Here is a 24,752-nt window from a genome sequence, read left to right as displayed (position 1 = left end):
TGTCTCCCCCGCTGTCCCCCACCCGGGTCCCGCACTCACGGCGCCGCGTCACGTGACACCCCCCCCTCCATCCCCATCCCTCCGGGTGACAAGCGGGCACGGGACGGGAGGGCACGAGCGGGGAGACAGCCAATGGGAGCCGCGCGCGAGGCAGCGCGCCCTTCCAAGGGGGCGGGGCCGAAACAGCCGGACCCGGCCCCCTGCCGACGACGTGTCCGTTGCTGACTTCGGCCGTAAGTTGTGACCTCGGCGTCGTAAAAGGCGGCTGGTCGCTGTCGAAGGGGGCCACTTCGCCCGGTGTGGCCGTGCTGCTGCCGTTCGCTTCAGCGGGAGCGAGGCTCCCCGTTATTCAAGCTAGCGAGGGGGAGAGAGCAAGGCGTTTTTCTTTTTGGTGCTGCGGCCCTGCCCGTGAAATCCCCGGGAGAAGCACGGCGCTCATCCCGTGTTGCGCGTGCGCGGTCGGGAAGCCGCGGCGGCTGAGGGCTGCTGCCGTAAAGCGCGGAGGATGTCGGTGCGGCCGGTCCCGGCGGAGCTGCCGGTCTTTGAGAAGCGGCTGCTGGTGACGGGCGGTGCCGGGTTCATGTGAGTGGTGGCCGCCGTTCCACGAGGGTGGCCTCGCTTCTCCTCTGGGTGGAGCCGTGGGTCTCCTCTTTAGGGTCGTGGGGGGGATGTGGCGGGCGCCGCGGTGTCGCTTCTCTTGCCCGTTTCCTTGGGTCTGTCCCGGGCCGGTTCCGTGGCGCTGTTAGCTCGGGTCTCGTTGGCTCAGGCGGAGGTTTGTGCAGGACCGGGTTCTCTCCGGAGGCTGACGAGTAGATAGATGCTCGCAGAAGGGTGCTCCCAGCACTGCCGGTGGGATGGGTGCTGAGTCCCAAGGCGGGGGATGGTAGGGGGGGACGGGGGACTTGAGAGGCCCCTCTGCTAAACATCAGTATTTTGCCTTTTAATGGAAAGGTTACTTTAACTGGAGGCCCCCTCTGCTGGACATAAAGCCTTTTGTATAACTAACCTCGGGGAAGTGCTTTGAGTTGTGGCACTAACCAGATAAGAAAGAAAATGTATAAAGTGGTGGTGGTGTCCAAGGGAGGAGATGGGGGGGATGTAACCAACAGGGGCAGGAGGAGTCCGGTTCTGGACGGTGTGAGCTGCCAAGTCGTGAAGAACGAAGGACACAGACACCTGAGTTCACCAGAGGGCAAGTGATGAAGAGGAAAAACGACCACCGGATGAAGTAGACTCCCACCAGAGGGACTGCGGTTCTAGGGAAAAACCGCTAGATGCCGACAGAGCCCGCGCAGTGGTTTTTAATTAATACGTGTATTCGTATTAATGATTTCTCAGGATAGGCAGCCTCACGTTAATTAGTTCTTGGAAAATCATGAACGGTTAATTCCTTTTGTGTAATAAATGCCGCCTAAGGCTACGTATGGCCTTACAGACCACGTATGGTGGAGGAATGCTCCGTGGGTCCCCAGCACTGCTGATAAATACTGATTTGACAGTGACAAGGTGCTGTTGAGGTGACCTTTGTTCTGTGACAGCAGCTGGCTGTCACCTCCTCTTCCCGGTGCTCTGATCGAGGCAGGAAAGGTTCAGGTCTCAAGCTGTGAGAGGACTTGATTTCTGTGAGCATCCTCCAGCTTATGGGGCTGGAGTTATGAGCAAGGCCTGCCAAACTTCAACTCTCAGGCTGAGTTTCTTGTACACAGACTGTACCAAAGAGAAATGCCACCTGGTAGTCAGGCTGTCATTTTTTTCTTACACCTTGCAACAGTGCTGGTGAGTTGAGTGTTACAGGTGAGGGGAGTTGACTTAGTTCTCTCTAATATCTAATGTATCAGCTTCAGGGCATGGAAGCATTTTAGAATGGCTGCTGAATGTAGCATAGAACAGTTTAGGTTTTTTTTATTTTTTAAGTGACTGAGCAGTGCTACTTTCCTTTGTTACTGCATGAACTTATAATCTTTCAGCTTTTCAACAGTATGCAATTATAGACACTTTCAACAGAATATTTTTGACACATCATAAAATAGATCTGTGAATTCCTCTTCACCTGCCTTGAGAACAACTCCCTCTTCCTCCAAAACCTTTTGATATTGCTAAACTTATTTGAAATTTGCCATCTCTTGTTTATCTTAAAGCTATCTATATAATTGTAAAATATGTTTTTGTTCTATCCAGCAGTGCTTCACATGTAGTCGTCTCTCTTGTGAAAAACTACCCAAACTATCTGATTATAAATCTAGATAAGGTAAGTAGCTTGTTGCATTACTTGATATGGAAAATTGGTTTAAATTATTTTTAATGCAATCTATGGCATATTGGCAGTTATATGGATTATTGTTATGTACTAATTTTCCCATTTGTTCCCATGAAAAAAGCCTGTTAGGAATAGCATTAAAAATAATTTTGTCAAAAAAAAAAAAAAAAAAAAAAGGAAGAATAGAGGAAGCTTATGAAATTCGAAATTTTTTTTTAAGAATTTCTTCAGTTAGGCTGCCTTTCAGAGTTTTGTGTTTTTAAAGCCTGCTTGCAAAATAGCTTTTCTTTTGAAATAATTTCTTACTTAGTTCTCAAACTTTCTAACGATAGGTTGGATCCGAGGTAGCTTATTTACTTTTATGAATCCCACTTAATGATCTTGTGTGGGTATTTCTCTTTAGCTCGACTACTGTGCAAGCTTGAAGAATCTTGAAACAGTCTCTGAGAAGAAAAACTACAAGTTTATCCAGGTGATAAAGCCTTCTCTTCTAGGAAACTTGAGTTTTTTACTGATTTTTATGCCTTCATATCAAGGTAATGTGGTCTCCTGAGTATCCCCAACTAGAAGCTGCTGCTTTCATTTATGGTAAAGTTGAAATTCTACTAATTAATTGTCAAGAATGAGCCAGTGCATGCAGTATGCCAATGTATGTGACAATCAGATGGACATAACAGCATTTACTTTGCCTGTTTTCCTTAGCTCTTCATATTTCACCTGCAGAAGTCTGTCAGAATATGCAGTAGTATAACCATGTGTTCTGCTTTTTGCATGAAGTACCCTTTTGAAAGTTGTCATATTTTGTTCTGTAATAAAGGCAAAGAAATAATACAAGCTGGAATATGGAAATAGCTGGTTTCAGGGATGGTTGTTAAGCTTTTGACAGGGCATATGAACAAGATGGATTCAGATTCAGCTCCTCCATGCTCTGATGCCATCTGAGATTTTGCACCTTCAAACACTGCCACTTGCTGTATTCTGTGGTGTGCCACACAATCTTTCTTATTCTGTTAGCACTAGACATCAAGCTGCATTTTTATTTTTACTGCTTTTGGTGCTGTTCGTAGTTGTTTTGGAATAGGATCCTGTGGTGTTCCTTCTTCAAGGTATGCCTGCTTAAATTTTTTCCAATGAAATCAGTTCACTGTTTCCACACTTTTATCTTAATACAGGAGATAGTTTTTGATTTATTGTTCAGATAGACATTCTTACTGCTGGGTTTGTATGCTGAGGTTCCTCCTCTCTCTGAAAGTCAGTGCTGATGGTATTCTCACAGTCCCACTGGGCTGCTAAAGGTTACAGGACATGAGAGAGATGCATATACTTTCATTTTCTGAAATAGTGATTTTGAGGGGGTTTGCCAGAGGTAGTAGGTGTAAGTTGCACACTTGCATCTTAAGTTCAGGCAGGGTTGGGAAGGGACTATTTCCTCACCTGTTTGGTGACCCCCATGGCTGTTTACATTTTTGTGAACCTCTCTTTATTTCAGTAAGTGATTATCTCTGAGCTGTTGGGATAAAAGTTGCATGAGGGAAAAGGGAATGTCTGCTAGGCCAATGTACGCATGACAAACTAGATTTTTTTTTGTCCTCTTTTTTTTTTTTTTCCAGAGTTTCCAGTAAGTGATAGGAAGTGTGAACGCTGTAGAAAAGCTTTATTATCTGGCTGTATATTAACATTTAATTGAGGATAGCACACAGTTTGTAAGGCATCCTGTAAACAACCAGATCCCTATGGGAAGTAGAAGGATAGTCTCAAGGAATTACAGAATCATAGACTGGTTTGGGTTGGAAGGGACCTTAAAGATCATCTAGTTCCAACTCCCCTGTATGGGCAGGGATACCTCCCACTAGACCAGGTTTCTTGTAGCCCAATCCAACCTGGCCTTGAACACTTCCAGAGGTGAGAAAGCCACAACTTCCCTGGGCAACCTGTTCTAGTGTAATTAAATAGCTATAATGCTTCTGAACTAGAGTAGGATTATGTTCTCACAAATCTTGCAGCACTATAATTCATTCCAGCTCTTAAGGATTTTGATGGTTGGTTGGTTTATTTATTTATTTTAAGGAAGGTTGATCTGAGCTTGTATGAATTTAAGCAGATTACACTGAAATGAAAAAACATTGGAAAAAACCTCTGGTGGACAAGCCCTAGAATCAGAACTACAACACTGTTGCTGCCCTTAGGAGAGAGCAGAGGGGATAACTGCTGTAGTGGTGCTGTAGGAAAAAAATCTCTTCTGGGTAGTAGGAAGGTAAAATTCAGAAAACTTGGATAGGGAGCTGTATGAAAGGTACAGTTTAATCACAGTTTCTGTTGTTAATCAGCACAGATGTATTGAGTTTGAATTTAAGTTTAAAAAAAAAAACCATAACCATTTAGTTCAAAATAATATATGAGTCTGAAGTATTTACTGTAATGTTCTGTTTAGGGATGAGAATTAAGAAAATTGTTTCATGATTCTCCCATTTCTGACATACTATAGTTTGAGGCTGTTCAGAGTTGTTGCTTGAGAACTTACAGCATAGGGATATTTAAACTATTTTTAGTTAATTGCCTTCTTATAAAAAAAGTATTCCTTCCCAAGACAAGCCTTTTAACTGCTTTGTTTAATTTGAGCCAACAGATAGCAAAATACCAAAAGCTTTTTTTCAGCTTGTGTTTACCTTTATAAGCTGCTATTGCTACTGTGTGAAACTAAAGAATGGCTTCTGTATCTATACCTTAATCTCCGATATATATATATACACACACACATGTATAAAAATGTAGGAAAAAAAAAAAAAACCAAAACCAAATACCTGGACAAACAGATAAAAACCCCATATCCTCTCAAGGTAGCAAACTACTTAACTTGGCAGGAGAGGCAATCCAGTCCAACTTTTATAATACCACTAGGTGTCACTGTCCCTTCGCCAGAGTTCTGTAATTTACTTGCCGTGAGAATTTGTAATTTCAATCACAGTATTCGAGCTACATGGCTGTACTTAACATTGTGTATATTTTGAGGGGAATGCTGTTTCTAATGTAAAATAATAATATAAATCCTGAACTAAGTTTCGTTGAGGCTGTTGCTCAGAATGTGTGAAATTTTTATCAGGTTTTATTTTGGACATGGTGTTGATAAATTGCCCAAAACTCAGTTGGTAGTGCAATTTTGTATCCTGTGCTTGCTTTGTAATGGTTTGTTGGGTGTTGCCTGGTACAAATGCAAGCTTAGTATTTTCTGTAAAAAATAATTTTATGATCTTTTTTTTCCTGTTTAGGGAGATATTTGTGAGCCTAGTTTTATAAAACAGCTCTTTGAAACTGAGAAGATAGATATAGTCCTTCATTTTGCAGCCCAGACTCACGTAGGTGAGTATTGTTGCATGGTTTATTTGTATTTTCCATTATCATATTTGTTTGAAATATATACTTATATTTATTGTCTTTTCCCCTCATGTAAAACAAGGATACAGTTTGTCTTGTGGCCTTTGTAACTTAAGGGGGTTCACATGATTAGTTTTAAAAGTGCTTAATCTGACAACCGTTATGCACAATGAAAAAAGCTATTGTTCTTTTTTAAATTACACTTTTTAATTCTATCTAAACTCTGTAACTGTCAGTGTACTGGTAGAGTCATGAAGGCAGTGGGAGAGAGCTCATACATAGTCTTAATTTTTCACTTCGTTGGCTTCAAGCTTACAGGAAAAAACACAGTGTGGAAGCTGAAGGCATAGCTATTGGGCATAGCTCCCTTCAGAATCAAAGAAATGACAGAAAGTTAGGGGTTGAAAAGGACCTTGAAAGATCATTGAATCCACCTCCCCCCCTGCCAGACTGGTATCATCTATAGCAGGTCACACAGGAACACATCCAGGTGGGGTCTGAATGTCTCCAGAGAAGGAGACTCCACAACCCCCCTGGGCAGCCTGTGCCAGTGCTCTCTCACCCTCACTGTGAAAAAGTTTTTCCTTATATTTATGTGGAACCTCCTGTGCTCAAGCTTATACCTGTTGGCTCTTGGGCATAACTGAGAAGTGCCTGGATCCATCCTCCTGGCAGTTGCCCTTTACATATTAATAAATATTAATGAGCTCACCTCTCAGTCTCTTCCAAGCTGAGGAGACCCATCTCCCTCAGCCTTTCCTCATAATGGAGATGTTTCACTCCCTTCAGCATCTTGGTTGCTCTACACCGGACTCTCTCAAGCAGTTCCCTGTCTTTCTGGAACAGAGGGGCCCAGAACTGGACATAATATTCCAGATGTGGTCTCAACAGAACAGAGAAGATGGGGAGGAGAACCTCTCTTGACCTACTAACCCCACCCTTTCTAATGCACCCCAGGATGCCATTGGCCTTCTTGGCCCCATGAACACATTGCTGGCTCATGGTCATCCTTCCATCCACCAGCACCCCCAGATCCCTTTCCCTGTCTCTGCTCTCTAAGAACTCAGTCCCCAGTCTATTCTGATGCTTGGGGTTGATCTTTACCAGATGCAAGACTCTACATTTGCCCTTGTATTTCATTAAATTTTCCATGCCTAACTCTGCAGCCTGTCAAGGTCTCTCTGAATGGCAGCACAGCCTTTTGGAGTGTCAGCCAGTCCTCCCATCTTTTTGTCATCAGTGAGCTTGCTGAGAAGACACTCTGTCCCATCATCAAGGTCATTGATAAAGATGTTGAACAGGGCTGGACCCAGCACTGATCCTTGGGGGACTCCACTTGTTACAGGTCTCCAGCTGGACTCTGCACCATTGGTCACAGCTCTTTGGCCTCTATTGGGTAGCCAGTTCTTAATCTATCTCGCTGTCCGTTCTTCTGTCCCACATTTCCTAAGCTTGTTCAAGAGGATATTATGGGAGACTCTGTCAAAGGCCTTGCTAAGGTCATAGAATCATAGAATGGTTTGGGTTGGAAGGGACCTAAAAGATAATCTAGTTCTGGTCCCCTTCATGGGCAGGGACACCTTCCACCAGACCAGGTTGCTCAAGGCCCCATCCAACCTGCCCTTGAACACTTCCAGGGAGTGGGCAGCCACAGCTTCCTTGGGCAACCTGTGCCAGTGTCTCACCACCCTCACATTAAAGAATTTCTCCCTAACCTAAATCTCCCCTCATCAAGTTTTAGGCTATTTTCCCTTGTCCTTTCACTACACAACTGTGTTAAAAGCCCTACTCCAACTTTCTTGTAGTCCACTTCAGATATTGGAAGGTTGCTATAAGGTCACCTTGGAGCCTCCTCTTCTCCAGGCTGAACAACCCCAACTTCTTTAGCCTGTCTTCATAGGGGAGGTGCTCCAGCCCTCTGATCATTTTTTGTCTCTCCTCTGGACATGTTCCTGGAGCTCTATGTCCTTATGTTGGGGACTCCAGCACTGGACACAGTACTCCAGGTGGGGTCTCATAAGAGCAGAGTAGAGGGGGAGAATCACCTCCCTCAACCAGCTGTCTCTGCTTCTTTTAATGCAGCACAGGACCCGGTTGGTTTTCTGCGTTGCAAGTGCACATTGATGGCTCATGTTGAGCTTCTGGTTCACCACCACCCCCAAGTCCTCCTCCTCAGGGCCTCCCTCAGTCCTTTCTTTTCCCAGCCTGTATTCCTGCATGGGATTGCCTCAGCCCAGGTGCAGAACCTTGCACTTGGCCTTGCTGAACTTCATGCAGTTTGCACGAGTCCACTTCTCAAGCTTGTCCAGGTCTTGATGGCATCCCTTCCCTCCAAAGTGTTGACTTCACCACACAGTTTGTCATCAGCAAACTTGCTGAGGGTGCATTTGATTCCACCGTCCATGTTGCTGACAAAGATGTTAAATAACACTGCTCCAAGTACTGACGCTTGTACTGAACACCACTTGTCACACATCTCCATTTGGACACTGAGCCATTGATCACAACTCTCTGGGTGTGACCATCCGTCCAGTTCCTTGTCCAGTGTGTGGTTCATCCATTGAATCCGTATCATTCCAGTTTAGAGATCTGCAGGACAATGTCGAATGCTTGCACAGATCCAGGTAGATGATGTCAATTTCTCTGCCTTTGTCAACCAAGGCTGTGACCCTGAAGGGCCACCAAATTAGTCAGGCAGGACTTGCCCTTAGTGAAGCCTTGTTGACTGTCACCGGTCACCCCTTTGTTGTCTGCTTGCTTTAGCAGAGCCTTTAGGGTCTGCTCCATGATCTTGCCAGGCACAGAGGTGAGACTTGTTGCTGGAACTGAACGTCACCGAGAGCGCAAGCTCGATTCTGAAGCTGTAGACAGGAGCTATTGGTAGTCTAAGTTAGCAGCAGGGACTAACTGTGACCAGCCTAGCACCGAGCCTGCTCAGGAATGAGCTGCCTGGTTACACCCAGCCTCACCTTTTATTGGCCCCAGGTCCTGAGCATGCTCAGTGGGGCCAGCCCTAACTGGGCACAGGTGAGACTGGGCACCGGCCTGGCTCGTTACCCGGCAACTCCTGGCACCTGTTTCCTACAGATACTGACTGGGTCTTCTTTTTTTCCATTTTTGAAAATTTGGGCTATGTTTCCCCTTTTCCAGTCAGTAGGAACTTCACTAGATTGCTGGGACTTTTCAAATATGATAGACAGTGGCTCTGCAACTTCATCTGCCAGTTCTTTCAGGAGCCGTGGGTGAATCCCATCAGGTCCCATGGACTTGTTCATCTTCAGGTTCTTTAGGTGGTCTCAAACCTGCTCTTCATCTCAAGGTCAGGGTGGACTACATCCACTGGTCTCCCTGCATTTATCCATTCAGTCACAATCCTGCCTGGGCTCTAAAAAGATAGAATCATTTGCAGCCTCTAGTACTATAATTCAATAGGATGCTGTGTCTTGCCTGAGTTTAATCAGAATTGTCTGTGTTTTTTACATAGATCTTTCATTTTGGCATGCTCTGGAATTCACCTATGTGAATGTTTATGGCACCAACGTGCTGGTTGCTGCTGCGCATGAAGCCAATGTGGAGAAGTTTGTCTATGTTAGTACAGATGAAGTGTATGGAGGTAGCACTGATGAGGTGAGTTTGAAAGTGCATGAGGGGTTTTTGTAGCTTTGCTTGCCTTTCATAGTGAAAATAAACTTAGTCAAACCTTCCCAAGTGCAAGATCCTGCACATGTGTTTAGGCAGTCCCAAGCACAAATACAGGATATTGAACACTTGGAGTGAGTCCAGAAGAGTGCCATGAAGATCATCAGAGAGCTGGAGCTCCTCTCCTATGAAGACAGGCTGAGAAAGTTGGGGCTGTTCAGCCTACAGAAGAGAAGGCTCTGGGGAGGTCTGATAGTGGCCTTCCAGTACCTGAAGAGGCCTACAGGAAAGCTGGGGAGGGATTTTTTTTTTTTAATATGGGCATGTGGTGATAGGACAAGGGGTAATGAATTTAGACTGTGGAAGAGGTCCTGCATCACTGTCCTGCATGACATTCAGGTAACTAAACTGGAACAATATGGATTCCATGGAGGGAGCACTCAGTGGATAAGGAACTGGCTTAATGGTTGCACTCAAAGAGTTGTGGTCAGTGGTTCCAGGTCAGAATGGACACAGGTCTACGAGTGGTGTTCCTCAAGGGATGGTATTTGGACTGGTTCCATTTAACATGTTGGTTGGTGACATGGACAGTGGAATTGAGTGCACCCTGCACAAGTTTGCTGATGATACCAGACTCTGTGGTGGGCTCAACGTGTGGAGGGAAGGAAGGCCACCCAGAGGGACCTGGAGAGGTGGGCTCGTGCAAACTGCATGGAGTTCAACACGGCCAAGTGTGAGGTCCTGCACATGGGTCAGGGCAATCTGAAACACAAATACAGGTTGGATAAAGAAAGAATTGGAAACAGGTCTGAGAAGTAGGAGTTGGGCACGATAGTTAATGAGAAGCTCAACTTGGGCTGGCAGTATGTGCCTTTATCCCAGAAAGCCAACCATATCCTGGTCTGCTTCAAAAGAAGTGTGGCCAGCAGGTGAAGGTGATTCCCCTTCTCTGCTCTCATGAGATCTCTGAAGCACCTATGAAGACAGGCTGAGAGAGTTGGATTGTTCAGCCTGGAGAAGAGGAGGCTACAGAGTACCTTGTAATGGCCCTCCAGTACCTGAGGGGGTCTACAGGGAAGCTGGAGGGCCTTTTTAGAAGGCTTTGTAGTGGTAGAACAAGGGGCAATGGCTTTAAACTGGAAGAGGGGAGATTTCAGTTAGATATTGTGAAGAAATTCTTTACTGTGATGGTGGTGAGACAGTGCAACAGGTTGCTCAGGAAGCATGTGGATGCCCCCTCCCTGGAAGTGTTCATGGCCAGGTTGGATGGGGCTTGAAGCAACCTGGTCTAGTGGAAGGTGTCCCTGCGCATGGCAGGGGGGTTGGATCCTGATGATATTGAAGCCCAAACCATTCTACAATTCCTTGTCCTGATGATATTGAAAGCTTTTTCCAGCCCAAACCATTCTACAATTCTTTGGCCTATATAAATTTGTGTTTTGAGAGATTTCAGGTAGTAGTGGAACTTGTAAAGAACCACTGCTTACTTCTAGAAAGCTAAACATAAAAACTGTCCTGCATTATTTTTGTAGCTTGTTTTATACTGGTGGTGTATAACTTAAAGCAATGAGATTGGGGTCATTGATGAAATGTGAATATTCCTTGGAGATAACGCCAAAGTCTATGAGACTTCAGTAATGTGCACATCATGTTGCTGGTTGCTGGTTTTTTTGTTTTTTTTTTATTCCCTGCTCTGGTTTTGTTATGAACTTCACAGGCAAGGAACTAGTTTCATACTCTAGCTAAAATACAAGCAACTGTAGTTACTGACAATTCAAACAGAAAACAGTTCCTGTATTACTGAAAGAAATATGCAGGTGTTACTTGTTCTATGGAAATCTATTTATTCTTGCCAATTTATGCCTGACTTTTGCTCAGGAAATGTAATTTAGCTCAGTAAAAAGACAGATTATTCATGCTTGTCTTTCTAAAGGTATAAATAACTGCCAAGGAGTCTTGTGACATAGTCCGTGAAAATACGAATGTACTTCAGAAAGTCATGTGCACTTTCTTATTGTTGCAATGTCTTTATCAGTTGCTTCAACACAACCTCAATCTGAAGTTGATACCCAAGTTGATACCCTTTCGTGATACCCAAGAATGTTGTTTTCCTGCATGTAGATCAGTGATTTGGCTGAGACAACTTCAAGTAATCTTTTTCTGCCTCTGGCCCTTGAAAAGAGTACTGTCATTTCGTCTGGTTTTTGTTCTCCTTGTGAATCACAGTAGAAATTCTTGAAGTCGTTGGGTTTTTTTTTTTTTCTTTGGGAGGGGGAGGGAGATCAAAAAGTGAATTGGAGTCAATTAATTTTAGAAGTCAGACAGAAACAGTGTGTCTTTTAATCACATTTAGGTGATTGTTTATGCATCTCAGGCAGTGCAGAATTCCTCCTTCCTTTGATTCATTAGTGTATCAGGTTTTTTGGTGGATTTTTTTTTCCACTTTTTGTTTGTAATAAACCTGCCTTCTCTGAAACAGGTCAGAATTGTTGAAACCTTGCTTTGGAGGGCTTTTTGGTTGAAACTCTACTTTTCTCTATAAGTTTATAGAAAAGGGAGAATGGACCCCATTTATTTTGGACTGAAAGGTCAATTTGCTAGCAGTGGCACAGTGAGGCAATATGAGTGAAAAGGAGTGAATCTCCCTGTGGCAACAGTGATTATATTACAAGATAAAAATCTAAGGAGCTGCTCCTTTGAAGTTCTCTGCTAGAAGTGTTGAAATATTGCTACTGGTATTCTAGCCACCTCTTCTATTTGATAAATAGACTGTCTTTTGTTATTGGTCTTCTACTGTTCAATGGAAGGGTGACTTTCTCAGTCTGGTGTGCTCGGGTATTTACGGATTTTTATTTTAGTTGCAACTGCAGCTTTTGTAACTTTATCTGTGCAAAAGAAATTGAATAATTCAAGTTTTTATTTTCTTTTTAGGAATTTGATGAATCCTCACCAAAACGTCCAACAAATCCTTATGCTTCCTCTAAAGCAGCTGCAGAGTGCTTTGTTCAGTCATACTGGGAAAGGTACCAAGTAAGTTGATGCAAGCTGCAAAAACTCTGATGCCCATATTTAAGTGTCTGTATCATGTATAGAAGAGTATTAGAAAAATATCAGGACTATTCTACACAGTGCCACCCTTTTCCTGATTGCTAATCTTGTAGCTTGGATATGTTGGAGGATGCTCCCTTTACTGGTGAAGATACACTGCAAGATAGTGGGGAGAGGTCAAATGGTTTGAAATTTTTTTTAAATCTGAGCTGCAATCTCTAAAATGTTCTTTGATAAAATGGTCAAAGAGAACACTAGCAATTTAAAAAAGCAATGGGAAGCATGAAGGAAATCTGTTTGTAGAGAAGAATAATATGCAAAATTGTATTAAAACAAGACTTATAGTGTAAGAAAAAAAAAACCACCAAACCAACCCCCCCCCACACACCTATTACTCAGGTTTTTTTAAAGCAAAAATATCTTAAATTTTGAATACTTAAGTTTTTTATTCTATACATGTCCTTCTGTATAGTTGTTTTACCTAAGGCTGACTAGAATGAGATGGTAATGACTGTGAAACATTTTACTGCAATAGGAAATACTAAGCCAGTCTTCACCCAGCCAAATACATGTATGTAATGTCCTCTGGTGGTTCCATAGCAAGACTGAGAGATCTCAAACATTTGTCACTTTTGGCACTTCTAACAGAAGGCTGGAGGCCCTTGCCTATTTGGCAGAAGTATTGGTAGCTTAATTCATTAATTAATGTTTGTAAGGGTTTGTAGACATTTGAATAAGCACTGTGGTTATGTCCATTTACTGATCACCAAGAAGCCTACAGATTTTCCTTGTGTGTGTTTTCATATATAATCATGTGCACATTTAATGCTTTTAAGTTCCCAGTTGTCATTACACGGAGCAGTAATGTTTATGGACCACACCAGTATCCAGAAAAAGTAAGTTTAAACTTACGCTTCACTCTGAGCTTTATTATACTATATTTTTGTGTATATATATATATCTAGTATATTAGTATATACTATATTAGCATATACTTTGTATATACCAGTATAAATATATACTATGTAAATATATATATATACTACATATATATACATGTATATATATAAATTCAATGTTATTATATTTCATATAATATATAAATAATTCATATATTCAGTGTTGCAGTGATGTTACTTTTTTCTCCTAAGAATGGACTGACTTTTGAAAAAAGCACTGTCTTGCAAGTATCTTTTTCCACACTTACCTGTGGCTATATTTTGATCTGACATTAACATGAATTTCCATCGACAAAAAAAATTTATTTTTTTGTTGTCAGTAAAGCATCAATTAGAGGTTTCCAGTTATTTATGTGAGTTTAACTGCAGTGACAATTTTGTAATTTTTCTGTTTTTCAAAGTATATGTAACTGCCTTATGTCTGGCAGGGTTCTCCTACAAGTCTCATTAACTTGCGTGTCATGTGCTGTAATTAGGAATGTTTAATAACTAAGGTAAATATTTCAAAAAGTAAATTGTTTAGAAAGCAGTGTGTCTGGTATAGAAAGAGATGTTCCAGTCTATACAGAAAATAGATAAGATGAAGCTACAGCAATCAAAAGTAGGACAAAACAACTTGTTCAGCATTTGTCTGTAAATACCTTGCAGGGTAGCTATTTAAAATGGTTTTTAGTGAGAAGGAGTTGCTTTTGTAGGCAATACTAAGTTCTGCCATGGTAGTGGGTAGAAATAAACTGATGGAATGACAGTGATAATCATGTGTCCTGGTTGGAGTTTGGAGCTTGTGTGAAGTGTAGTGATATTTGGCAGTTCTAGTGAGAGAATTTTCAATTTATTTGCTTTCTGTGTTGAAAAAATGATTGTTGTTGCTGCTGTTGCTGCTGTTGCTGCTGTTGTTGTTATTATTTATTTCTTCCTATGTTACCGCAGATGGATAAGCAAGGGTTTTTAACATGTTTTTCACCTATCTGTGGCTTGGGAAATATCTGGCTACAGGTTGCATGATGTTGGGAGTATAGTCAGGGGATGTGTCACTGTTTACTTGCTTTTAGCTTATATATTCTTCTTCAAGTATCCTCTTTTAGTTATTGCTAAACACACACTACTAGGCTACACGGATCTTTAGTTTTACCTACTATGCCTGTTTGTATGTTTAGAGAAGCAAGTTAACAAAATTGATAGAACTGGAGTAGCTTTGTAATGGTTTCAGTTTAAAAACTTCAATAGCAAGGCTGGCTTAAAAACTTTCTGGGGCATTATGAATGGGTCTAAGCCTGTAACAGAACATAATATTGTAAATATTCATGCTGCAAAGTAGTGGCTGTCACTTGATCCATGTTTACTTGTCTTGAAATTCCAAATTTAACTATTTTAAAGATTCTCTTTGGTTCTAGATCTACTTACTGCCTTTTTGCAGTCCCTAGTTAGGCTCTATTGCACTTCTGTGCCTGAAAAGTATGGAACCATTGTAAAAAATAGTACATTTTTAACTCCTTATTTGTAATGGTTGACCAGAAACATAAGCTTTACAATACAGTAGAGACACCTACTCTGGGAAAAAAAACATCAAAATTCTTGTCGTTTCTAGGCTCAATGTGTTCTTTGATTAGACTTAAGAAAACTTAAAAGCATTTAAAGGGTTTTATGAAAATACTTATTGATACTTACAGGTGAAGGCTCATGTACTTGGCAGACTAAGAGTTTCTAAAATAATGGAGTAATTTTTTTGTTTAATTCCTTAGGTTATTCCAAAGTTTATATCTTTGTTGCAACAGAACAGAAAATGGTATGTAATTTGCTATTTTGTGTGTGATATTTGTGCAGCAAAACTGTAATTACACTTAGAAATACAGGGTATAGTTTGTAGAATTGTAATGTCATAACTAAGTTATGAGTTGCTTATTTTAATAATATGATTTCCTTAAAAAAAAACCTAAAAAACTGTTTGCATGCCAGCTACTTAAGGTACCTTCGGGTAACTGCTAACAACAAAAATGCTTAAAACACTCTAATAAATCAAATAATCACAAAGGTTTTTTTCCCCTTTTTCTGGTTTTAAGCTGTATTCATGGTTCTGGACTTCAAAGAAGGAATTTCCTTTATGCAGCTGATGTAGTAGAAGCATTCCTTACTGTCCTAAAGGAGGGGAAGCCGGGTGAAATTTATAACATTGGAACTAACTTTGAGATGTCCATTACCCAGCTTGCTAAGGAGTTAATTCATTTAGTGAGTAAACTGTTATGATGCTTTTCTTTACTATTCATTGCACAAACAATTCTACTGTAAGCCTTTTGTAGCTCTTGCAAAGCTTGGGCTTGTGGTGAGTCTTAGAAGATAATTGCAGCAGAAAGGTGCGCTACTTGGTGGCTGCTTCAATTTTAGACTGAGAATGTGGCATTATTGCAATTTAAATATTTGATTATGAATGCCTAGGCAGTGCTCAGATGGAGAGAAGCACTGGAATTGTTCTAGATAGTTTTGCTTCTTTCAGTATTTTGTAAATTCAGTTTAGACAAAAGATCATTTCTGTTTATGGTGTGATTTTCTTTTTTTCCTTTCTACCAGACTCAAATCTTGTTATTAAGAAAAGAATATATTTTTAAATGTATGTTAAAGCAGTGCAAAATGTGGGGTTGTGATTTTTGTTTCTCTTGGCAGATAAAGAAGACAACTTCAGAATCTGAAATGGAGCACTGGATGGATTATGTCAAAGACAGGTAAGTGAAGCATGTGCAAGGCACCTTTATTCTGATGGTTTCTGAGGCTCTTGCCAATTACTATTTTGATAAAAGTTGTCTGCTCTGCAGGAGGATAAACTTTGGAGGGAGTAAGAGCTATTCTGCTTTCTTAATTTGTGTTGGGGTTTTTTTGTTTGGTTGTTTTTTTGCTTTTTTTCTAGTGGATTTGGTAACTGTGATCTATACAGAAAGCATCATAGAAAACCAGGATTTCTACTTATTATTTGTATCTTTAAGTCAGAGTATCCTGAAGGGGAATGTGTAATGCTAAATGTCTGTCTCCAAGCTTTCTTCAGACTTCTCACAACTTCAGTCTGCCCTAAGAAAAGGACATACACTGGCTAAACCTTTACTTAAGGGCAGTCTGGGTAGTTTGTGTGGTGCTTTGTTTTTAATATGACTTGAGTGAGATGAATCATTTAACTTCAGTATTTTCATGTTAATGTGACTAGTTCAGACTTAGACTGCTTTATGGGTAAGACCCACTCTCTACAGGCAGAAATATGCACCTACAGAATGTGGTTAATTTTACATTCCTGTCTTAAGATAAGGCTGCTATCTCGAAAGATAATCCAAGGTGACAAAGTTAGGGTGGTGGCAAACATGGATAGCTTTTACAAATATGCTTTTATTGTGTGTTTCTGTCCTTAATTTCAGTCTTGGTTTGGCTCTGTTCTTTTATCTCCATTTCTTTTCTGCAGCAGAAAAGCAAAGCATTTTCTTCTCTGCTTACTTTAGATTTCATTCTCTTTCTCCTGATTAGAGATGATGTATCTGCTGATAGCAGTTAAGTATTATTATGGCCTTTAGAATTCTCACTTTCTTTTCACATTTGGATTGTTATCATGGCAACTGAAATGTCTTTAAATGTGGTAATTTTTGTTTTTAAAATGAAGTGTTCTTTAGAATCCTATTTAAGTGTTTTGCAGGACTTTGAAGAAGTTGCTTCTGGCTCACATGATGTGAGTGTTCAGTAGGTCTCAGTGGAATTCAGAGTGAGCTGTTTCTCTGTGTGAATTGGGCCCTGTCCTCTAATGTTTAAGCATAAATGGGCTTGGGAAAACTAACCACATAGGAATACATGTTTCCAATGCCCTAAAAGATTCTTAAGATATCTAACTACTAATTCTTTAATTTTATAATAAGTGACTTAAAGGTCATGGGGGTTATTTGCAGTGGGAACATGAGTTCTGCTTGAGATTAGCATGTTTTAGCAATGGTGGTAAGTAGCTGGTTTCTCTGCATGTGTAGCTTAACTCTTCATGCTAGTGCCAGTAATGCAGGAATGTTAGGCTAGACTACTGCACTGCCAGTTTGTGGAAGTTAAAATTTACACTGAGCTTAAATGTAGGGAATCTCTTTTTGTGTTGAATCTTGCAGTCTGGGATTCTACATACTCATTATTATTAGGCCTGTGTAGTTAATGAGGCACTGAAATGACAATGCTTTGGAAGTCTGTGTGTTTCAGATCTGAAGTATGTAAAAATTTATGGGCTTTCAGGATGAAAAATGTGAATATTGGTAGTAGAAAACCCTGGGTTGTGTAGTGGCTGCCTACAGAGTTGCAAATCATAGAATCATAGAATTGGCTGAGTTGGAAGGGACCTCAGAGATCATCAAGTCCAACCCTTGATCCACTACCGCTGCAGTTACCAGACCATGGCACTGAGTGCCACATCCAGTCTCTTTTTAAATAGCTCCAGGGATGGAGAATCCACCACTTCCCTGGGCAGCCCATTCCAATGCTTGATCACCCTCTCAGTAAAGAAATTCTTTCTAATGTCCAACCTAAACCTCCCCTGGCTCCAGCTTCCTTTCAGGGAGTTGTAGAGAGTGATGAGGTCTCCTCTGAGCCTCCTCTTCTCCAGGCTGAACAGCCCCAGCTCCCTCAGCCTCTCCTCATAGGATCTGTGCTCGAGTTCCTTCACCAGAAGGGTGTTTGCAGTGGTTTGCACAATTGCACTGGCAGTGATTTGAGTTTTGCACTCATTTTTGTGCCACAAAGATATTAATTCATATTTATTCTAGTCAACTCCAAGTAGCTGACTGCACAAACTGAATTGTGCTCTTGTGGCTGCACTCAGCTGCCACATAGCTTTTGAAGACAATATATTCCATTCATGTTGATGGCAATTTTGAAAATTTAGCCTTACCCAATGTTGCTTTGAAGACAATGTGAGTTACTGAATCTCTAATGGATAAAAAATTCTAATAAAATTGTTTTTCTTGTGTGTTTTATATTTCATCAGACCTACTAATGACCTGAGGTACCCAATGAATTCAGAAAAAATGCACAACTTAGGATGGAGACCTAAAGTGCCTTGGAAAGAAGGAATAAAGAAAACAAGTAGGCCTGATGGCTTTTACACTAGATTTAAAAGTGATGGGAAGGGAAAGGGGAGGGGAAATGGGTATATAGGTTAGCTGATGAGAAGCTAGAGAGAATAAATTTAACACTTTATTTTACATAAAATTGACTTTTTAATGTAATTAATTTACCTAATTTAAAGGCTAATCACATTAAGGTAGTATCGGATACTAAAGTCACTTTATGCAAGACTTATCCTAGCATTAAAATGTATAAAATCTGAACCAGATTTTTTAATATTATAGCTTAAAATTTTGCATTTTCTTAGTCTTACTGTATCTATGGAATATTTGAACTTCCCTTTTACCTCTGGTCAGCTTGACTTATCAGCATTCTCTTCATCCTAGTTGAATGGTACAAAGAAAACTTTCACAACTGGAAAAACCCAGAGAAAGCTTTGGAGCCCTTTCCTGTGACAGAGGCATTTGCACAGCTCAGCAGTCCATAGGGTGTCAGAGAACCTGAAGGAGCTTGTTCTACCTCATATCTGCTTTTCTTGGAAGTCTGTGATCAAGTGACCACCCTAAACTCCTGGTGTAATCAGGATCACCGAAGGACAATGAAAACGGAACTCCAATGTGGCACAACTTTGGAAGGGTTTCAGCACTTTATAAGTCAAACCTGTTAATTTCAGCTTTTGGTGCAATACTGTCTTCTCACTAGGTCTTGATTTTTAAAGAACTGTACATGATGAAGAATATTTATAATGCTATAAATTAGTGTAACTTGTTAAATCGGCCTTATTAATTTTGAGTAATTAATTGTGATTACAGCTTTTGGGACTTTCAATGAAACTTGGTTTAGTCCTGGAATAATTAATCAGTATTAGTCTTTTTTTTACAGTGTAATATATTGGTTTTGTCACTTTAAAGAGTTGTGGTTTATTTTTAATCAAGGAGAAAATTGATGTATTTTCTGGGGAGTATATGTCAGTTGATGGAAGCTAAGATTCGGCACCCCTATGGTTCAGTGCTTTTCACTGTTGGTGCACTATTACTTTATGTAGGTGACTGATTAAACTGTTATCTACTCTATAACCTTAAATGGCCTTTTTTAAGGGGGATGGTGGGGAGGGAAAGGTGTCAAGAAGTAGCAAGTGTTCTCCAGAAGCATTCTCTTAACTGTTACTCTGTTCTAGGTGTCACCTTTTTTCTGCCTTTTACTTGTTAATTTAATTTTCTTAACTAATTGTAACAAACCTGAAATACTGTAACATGTTTAACATTCCAATGATGTTATTTCCTGTGATATGAAGGCTATATATGGAGAAAAATTTTAAACACTTAATTTTACTGTAAATTGTGGGTCGGCACGTGTTATTCAATCCAGTGTTTCACTTTGGGTTTTGTTTTTTTTTCTGTGACAAACATTTTAAAGATGAAACAGTATTTGAATGGTAATGTAAAGTTTGTGCGCAAACTTCAATTCTATAAATACATCAATCTTTTTTATAATTCATTTAGTAATTAAAGTTATGGTGTTATTGATTTCTCTTAAGTAAACATGTTTAAAAAGGAGATGATTGGTTTTTCTGTATTTTTATTTTTTTCAGGATACAGGCAGAACTATCTACTTTTTTTTTTTTTTTTTGGCTTTTAAGTGTCAGATATACATGGGAAAACTCTTCTTGGTTTTATCACTTCAACTTCTGTACTTGGCACAGCCCCTGACCCTTCTGCTGCCCCTGGGTAGAAGCATAGGGCTAGGACACCGTGATGTACTCAGAAATTGTTGCAAGTTTTTTGAAAATTGGAAGTTAACTCTGAAAACACAAGTTTATGCAGAAGTCTTTTTTCCTCATCACCCTAAGTGCTGTAAGAACAGAGCTTGGGTGTTTGCCTTAGAGGTTGCTGCTAGATTTTCAGAAGTAACTGAACATAAAACTTGGTATTACAGACCAAGATAGCCTACAGGTCATGGTGTCTTTGGAGCCACAGTGCTCCCAGCTTCATCACATCTCTTGCATATTGCCAGGTGCTGTTGGTAAACTCCTGCTTTTGGTTGTTAAGAGTTGGTGTTAAAGGCAGCTAAACAGTGAGCTTTTAGGCTTACCACAGTCCCAAGTGTGTATTCTGAAGTTCAGGATTGTGTTGCTGAAGGTGTGTTTTCTCTGACAAAGTGGAGTGATAACACTGTACTAGAATTTCATTTCTCTTGTATATTTTTTGGTTTCTGATACTTGGTTTGGTAGTCAAAATCTCCTTTTGGGAAGGACATAAGTTACAGGACTTAATATATACTTGACTATTAGAATGCTTGGCTTACCAGGTACCTAAACTTCTCCAGCTGAATCACTTAAAATTCATTGTCAAGCACACTTAACATTCAAATATTTTCTTAATTTTCCGATTTTCTTGAGATACAGCTTCTTTACAATATGTAGAGAGTGAGGCATTCATCTTACTGTTTTGTATTTCACAGAAGTCAATACCAGAAATAGCTGAACTACAGCAAAGATCTGCTTTAGTTGTATTTATGCTTAGTGTGGCAGCTGCTCTTGATGAGCTGCATGGAAGTATAAAAATAATTCAGTCTGCTTATGATGGAATACTGGTAATGTGATGTGTCTTCAATTTTAGAAATGAAGATTACAGATCATAATTCATTAAATTGTTATTTTTATTTTTACAAACAGGTACAGTGTCTTTGAAACACTGGAAATTAATTAACTAGTGATAGTGTTATTAGACCAGAAATACAGAGAAGAAAGCAGTAGTGTGTGATTGGCTTATTAGATCTCTTTGAAAATTTCGAATGTTTAGCTGCTGGAGATGCAAGCTTGGATATTTGTGACTGTCCAAACAAGTGATATTACTGCTAGTGGATTTCTCAAAAAGATCATTAATTTTTAGTAGAAGCTTGTTCTAATTTAAATGGTTTTGAAGATATCCTTCAGTTTTTGAGATTTTTTGCTTTGTGTTTCTATTTTTATGTATTTATAAATATACAAACACATTTTTAAAAATACGTATTAAAAAAAATCTAGGAGACTTTTGCTTGGAGCTACTTTGCTGTACATCAGTTTGCCTTATCAGACAAGCACTCTGGTAGGAGCACTCCTTTCACAGGGAAAAGTCTTGTTACTGTTAATGTAAACAGCTTATTTTGCCATTAACCTTCTTTCTCCTGTAGAAAGAAAAGGACAAAGGATCAACCAGTGAACTGTTAATCTGGAGCAGTAAGGCTTTAAGCCTTTATATCTCCCTGTTTTCATGTGGAAGGTACAAAGAATCATTTCTGCAGCAGCCAAAGGTAGTGGTGTAAAATACTACAAGCACAGCAATCTTTCAGTTCACTTTTCTCCAGGCTTCTGTTACAGAACAAAATGAGCTTACACCAGTAAGAGAATAAATGGACTCAATGTGTGTGTCACTTAAATTGCCAAAGCCTTCTAAAGGAGAAGGGCTGGCCTTTTGCAAAGGGTTTCTCTCCAGGTTCCATCTCCAGGTTCAAGCTTGGGAAATTCTTTGGGGTCAGCTGGCCTGCATCTCTATTTTGGGGAGATGCTGTTGTGGGTTGGATCAGTTCTTCAGGCAGCAGCTTCTTGAAGCCCCTGTGCACTGGGGAATACAAACATTGCTGCTCCATTACCTTGATGCACCAATCCTGCCATTCAGCACATCCCTTTCAAGCAGCAAGTGAAAGAATTTGGAGGATGGCAAAGTGGGCAGCTGAAGCAGGGCTGGCTGCAGTCCTCTTGCCTTGCAAGTGGCCCTTGGATGGGGCCTTTTGTATGGATCCGTCCCAGTTTGTGTGCTGGAAATAATCCTTGCTTTGTTCAAGGCCTTCTCTGGTCAGACCTTGCCACCTACTTGCTTACACTTGTGGGCTGGTTGGCATTAAGGGGTGCCAGCTGTGGTTGGGGCTGGTTTGTACTGTCTTAATATGATGGACTAGGAAGTAGCTTTCTTTTGTCCACCTTGTCCTTTAATAGATTCAGCAGGAAGGCTGTGGATGAAAAAATAAGTGGTTTGGTTTGGATTTTTATGTTGTTGTCTGTTGGTTTTTTTAACCACAATCTTTATCCTTGTGGGGGTACAAAGTGGCACAAATTCAGTTTCCCATTAGGAGGCAGCTGTGAATAGCTCCAGCTGGACTCAGAATGCTCCATTTTGCTAAAACTGTCTTCTTATATGCTTCAAATAGTCATTAAATGCCAGTATGTTTCTACTTTCCAGTAAGAGGAACTTTGGCCCAAAAACCAGGGAAAAGGTGGCTGCTTTAATAAATATGTTGTATATGAGACTGAGTGGTCCTTTTGGTTTGGTTTTGTTTTGCATTACCTTCAGTTTTGATTGCCATTGCCGATTTCTTTTTACCTGGCAAAACAAAGATTTCTAAAAAGAATAAAGGTAACAATAGCCTGTTCATACATAGTAGCTCTGATTTTTTTTTTTTTTTTTTTTTTTTTTTGGGAATGTATGAAAACCCTAGAGCAAATAGTGTTTTGACTCTCACACATGTCACCACACATTTGGAGTTTATCAGCACAACAGATCACAAGATGATGTTCGCTGCATCACTAGGAGATACGCTTATTAAATGGGTACATTCATCATTTCTTAGCAGAACAATCATTGCCAGTGGCAATGGAAAATCATGAGAATGTGAGATTTCACATCTGTATGTTGTTAGCACATCTCTGTAGTACAATGGTATGTTTTTGGTTTCCAGTTGTTTTTTCAAACCACTCTCTAACTAAATGCTTCTGTTAAAGAGTTGGTGTTTTCACACGCTAAGTACTTGGTGACCCAAGCCTCAGGATTCCAATTTATGAAAATGCATCTTGTTCCTGGACTGCAATTTGTGGCTCCTGAAGCAGGGTGGTTGCTCATGAAATACTTCCAGAAGCGGGACAATATTTGAAAAAAATATACTGTTTGAAAGTAAAAGAAAATATGGATGTGTGTCATCAAATATTCACAGGGCTGGTTTCAGAAAAGGTTGCTTCTTCCACACACTTGAAAAAAAGAGGGGTTTGTTAAACTCCTCTATTACTGTGAATGAACAAGTTTTTGTTAGTTAAAAAAAAAAGAAAAAAAAAAAAAAAAAGCCAAACGGGGGCAATCTTGCAAAGCACCATTTCTGCGTTGCACGCAGGGAGCAAGGATAGGAGATGCTCTCCCAGAACGTTTTTCTAGAGCTGTGGGATGTGCAAATAAATAAATACAAGCTTGAGATGTGAGTGTCCAGCAGTAGTGACACGTGTGCTCACAAGTGCTCTTAGGTGCATCATCTACCTTCAACCTGCAGCCACAGAAGAGTGATAACTGTTGCCTGTTGAAATAAATGCATAAAGAACAATGTGAGGATAAACTTTTAAAAATTAATTTTTATTTTAACTTTGGGATTTATGCGGAGACATAATGTTCCCCTGTGGAACATGCATCCCTGAGCAAGACCATGGAAAAATGAGGATGGATTTGCCTTTTCTAGTTATGGAATTGTTTTGGTTGGAGGAGACCTTAAAGATCAAGTCCCAGCCATTCTCCCGACACTACCAAGTCCACCACTAAGTGTCCTAAACACTGTTTATAGTATATCAGCTCTGGTCGTAATTTGACTTCAAAATAAGTCTCTGAAAACTGAAACAAAAACATCCCACAGAATATTCAAATTCCTGTTACTCCTCAAATAGCTCAAGCAGCCATAGCCAAAACACTTAAATCCTGATACTAACTGCATGCAGGTTATGTATCATGCACTCATATATAGTGTTTTATGCTACTGCTGTATTTATCTTCGCCTCCAGGCAGAATTTTCTTTGCGAGGATCCCGTCGTGAGTTCACTTATGGTACTCACGGTATCTGGCAGTAGGGTAACAACATCTGCCCCCATTAAACCATTTCAAGCCAAGTAGGAGCAGGTGACGGGAGGAGAAGAACCCATTAATCCCCTTGCTGCACCACTCCCATCACGGGAGCCGAAATAGCTCAGTTGGGAGAGCGTTAGACTGAAGATCTAAAGGTCCCTGGTTCGATCCCGGGTTTCGGCAGACGCCCTCCCTTTTCATTTTCGGTTTACTCTTTTCACCCGTTTTCATTTTCGTCTTGCTTTTTTCACGCCCCGCTGCTGCCGCCCCGCGGGCTCCGGGCGCCTTGGAACCCCGGCCTCTTCCCGCCCCTCCCGGCGTGACGCAGCTCTGGGTGCCCGCCCGTCACCTCACGCCGCACAGGGTTTTCGTAACCATTGGTTACCTGCGTGGTGTGTGAGCCCTGGGGCTTTGACTTCTGGGCCTGAAATTACCTTCTGGTTTACTCCGTTGTTTTACTATTTATTTATCTTGAATTTTATAAAAAGTGGCCTTTCCCGCGGTGGCGGGCAAGCGATGCCATTTTGCCTCCGTTGAGGGTGCTGATTGAGGCTTGCC

The 24,752-nt window shown here is 40.7% G+C and overlaps 1 protein-coding gene, 1 long non-coding RNA gene and 1 other non-coding gene across 4 annotated transcripts; 2 read left to right on the top strand and 1 right to left on the bottom strand.

The window, feature by feature from the left end:
* Positions 1-371: 371 nt before the first annotated feature.
* On the top strand, positions 372-19,896 carry TGDS (TDP-glucose 4,6-dehydratase). Of its 2 annotated transcripts, XM_071741844.1 has the most exons (12): positions 388-582; positions 2,182-2,248; positions 2,661-2,729; positions 5,524-5,614; positions 9,114-9,256; positions 12,200-12,298; positions 13,153-13,212; positions 15,018-15,061; positions 15,336-15,501; positions 15,934-15,992; positions 18,263-18,360; positions 18,729-19,896. In XM_071741844.1, exons 1-12 carry the CDS (start codon positions 506-508, stop codon positions 18,827-18,829), a joined length of 1,074 nt encoding a protein of 357 aa, XP_071597945.1. In that variant the 5' UTR covers positions 388-505; the 3' UTR covers positions 18,830-19,896. The 2 variants fall into 2 exon arrangements, with proteins under 2 accessions (XP_071597951.1, XP_071597945.1); XM_071741850.1 differs by lacking the exon at positions 18,263-18,360 and having other exon boundaries at positions 372-582.
* A 1,562-nt stretch (positions 19,897-21,458) lies between these two features.
* Positions 21,459-23,722, bottom strand: LOC139795187 (uncharacterized). The gene is made up of 2 exons (XR_011725414.1): positions 23,622-23,722; positions 21,459-22,329 (listed from the first exon to the last, which is right to left on the bottom strand). It is a non-coding gene; the product is annotated as an uncharacterized lncRNA (long non-coding RNA).
* Positions 23,723-24,304: 582 nt separating this feature from the next.
* TRNAF-GAA (transfer RNA phenylalanine (anticodon GAA)) lies at positions 24,305-24,377 on the top strand. The gene has a single exon. It is a non-coding gene; the product is annotated as a tRNA-Phe (tRNA).
* The last annotated feature ends 375 nt before the right edge of the window (positions 24,378-24,752 follow it).

Source organism: Heliangelus exortis, chromosome 1 (assembly GCF_036169615.1).
Source record: "Heliangelus exortis chromosome 1, bHelExo1.hap1, whole genome shotgun sequence".
NCBI lineage: Eukaryota > Metazoa > Chordata > Aves > Apodiformes > Trochilidae > Heliangelus > Heliangelus exortis.
The sequence above is the reverse complement of the archived record's forward strand: the minus strand, read 5'-3'. Positions and strand labels throughout refer to the sequence as shown.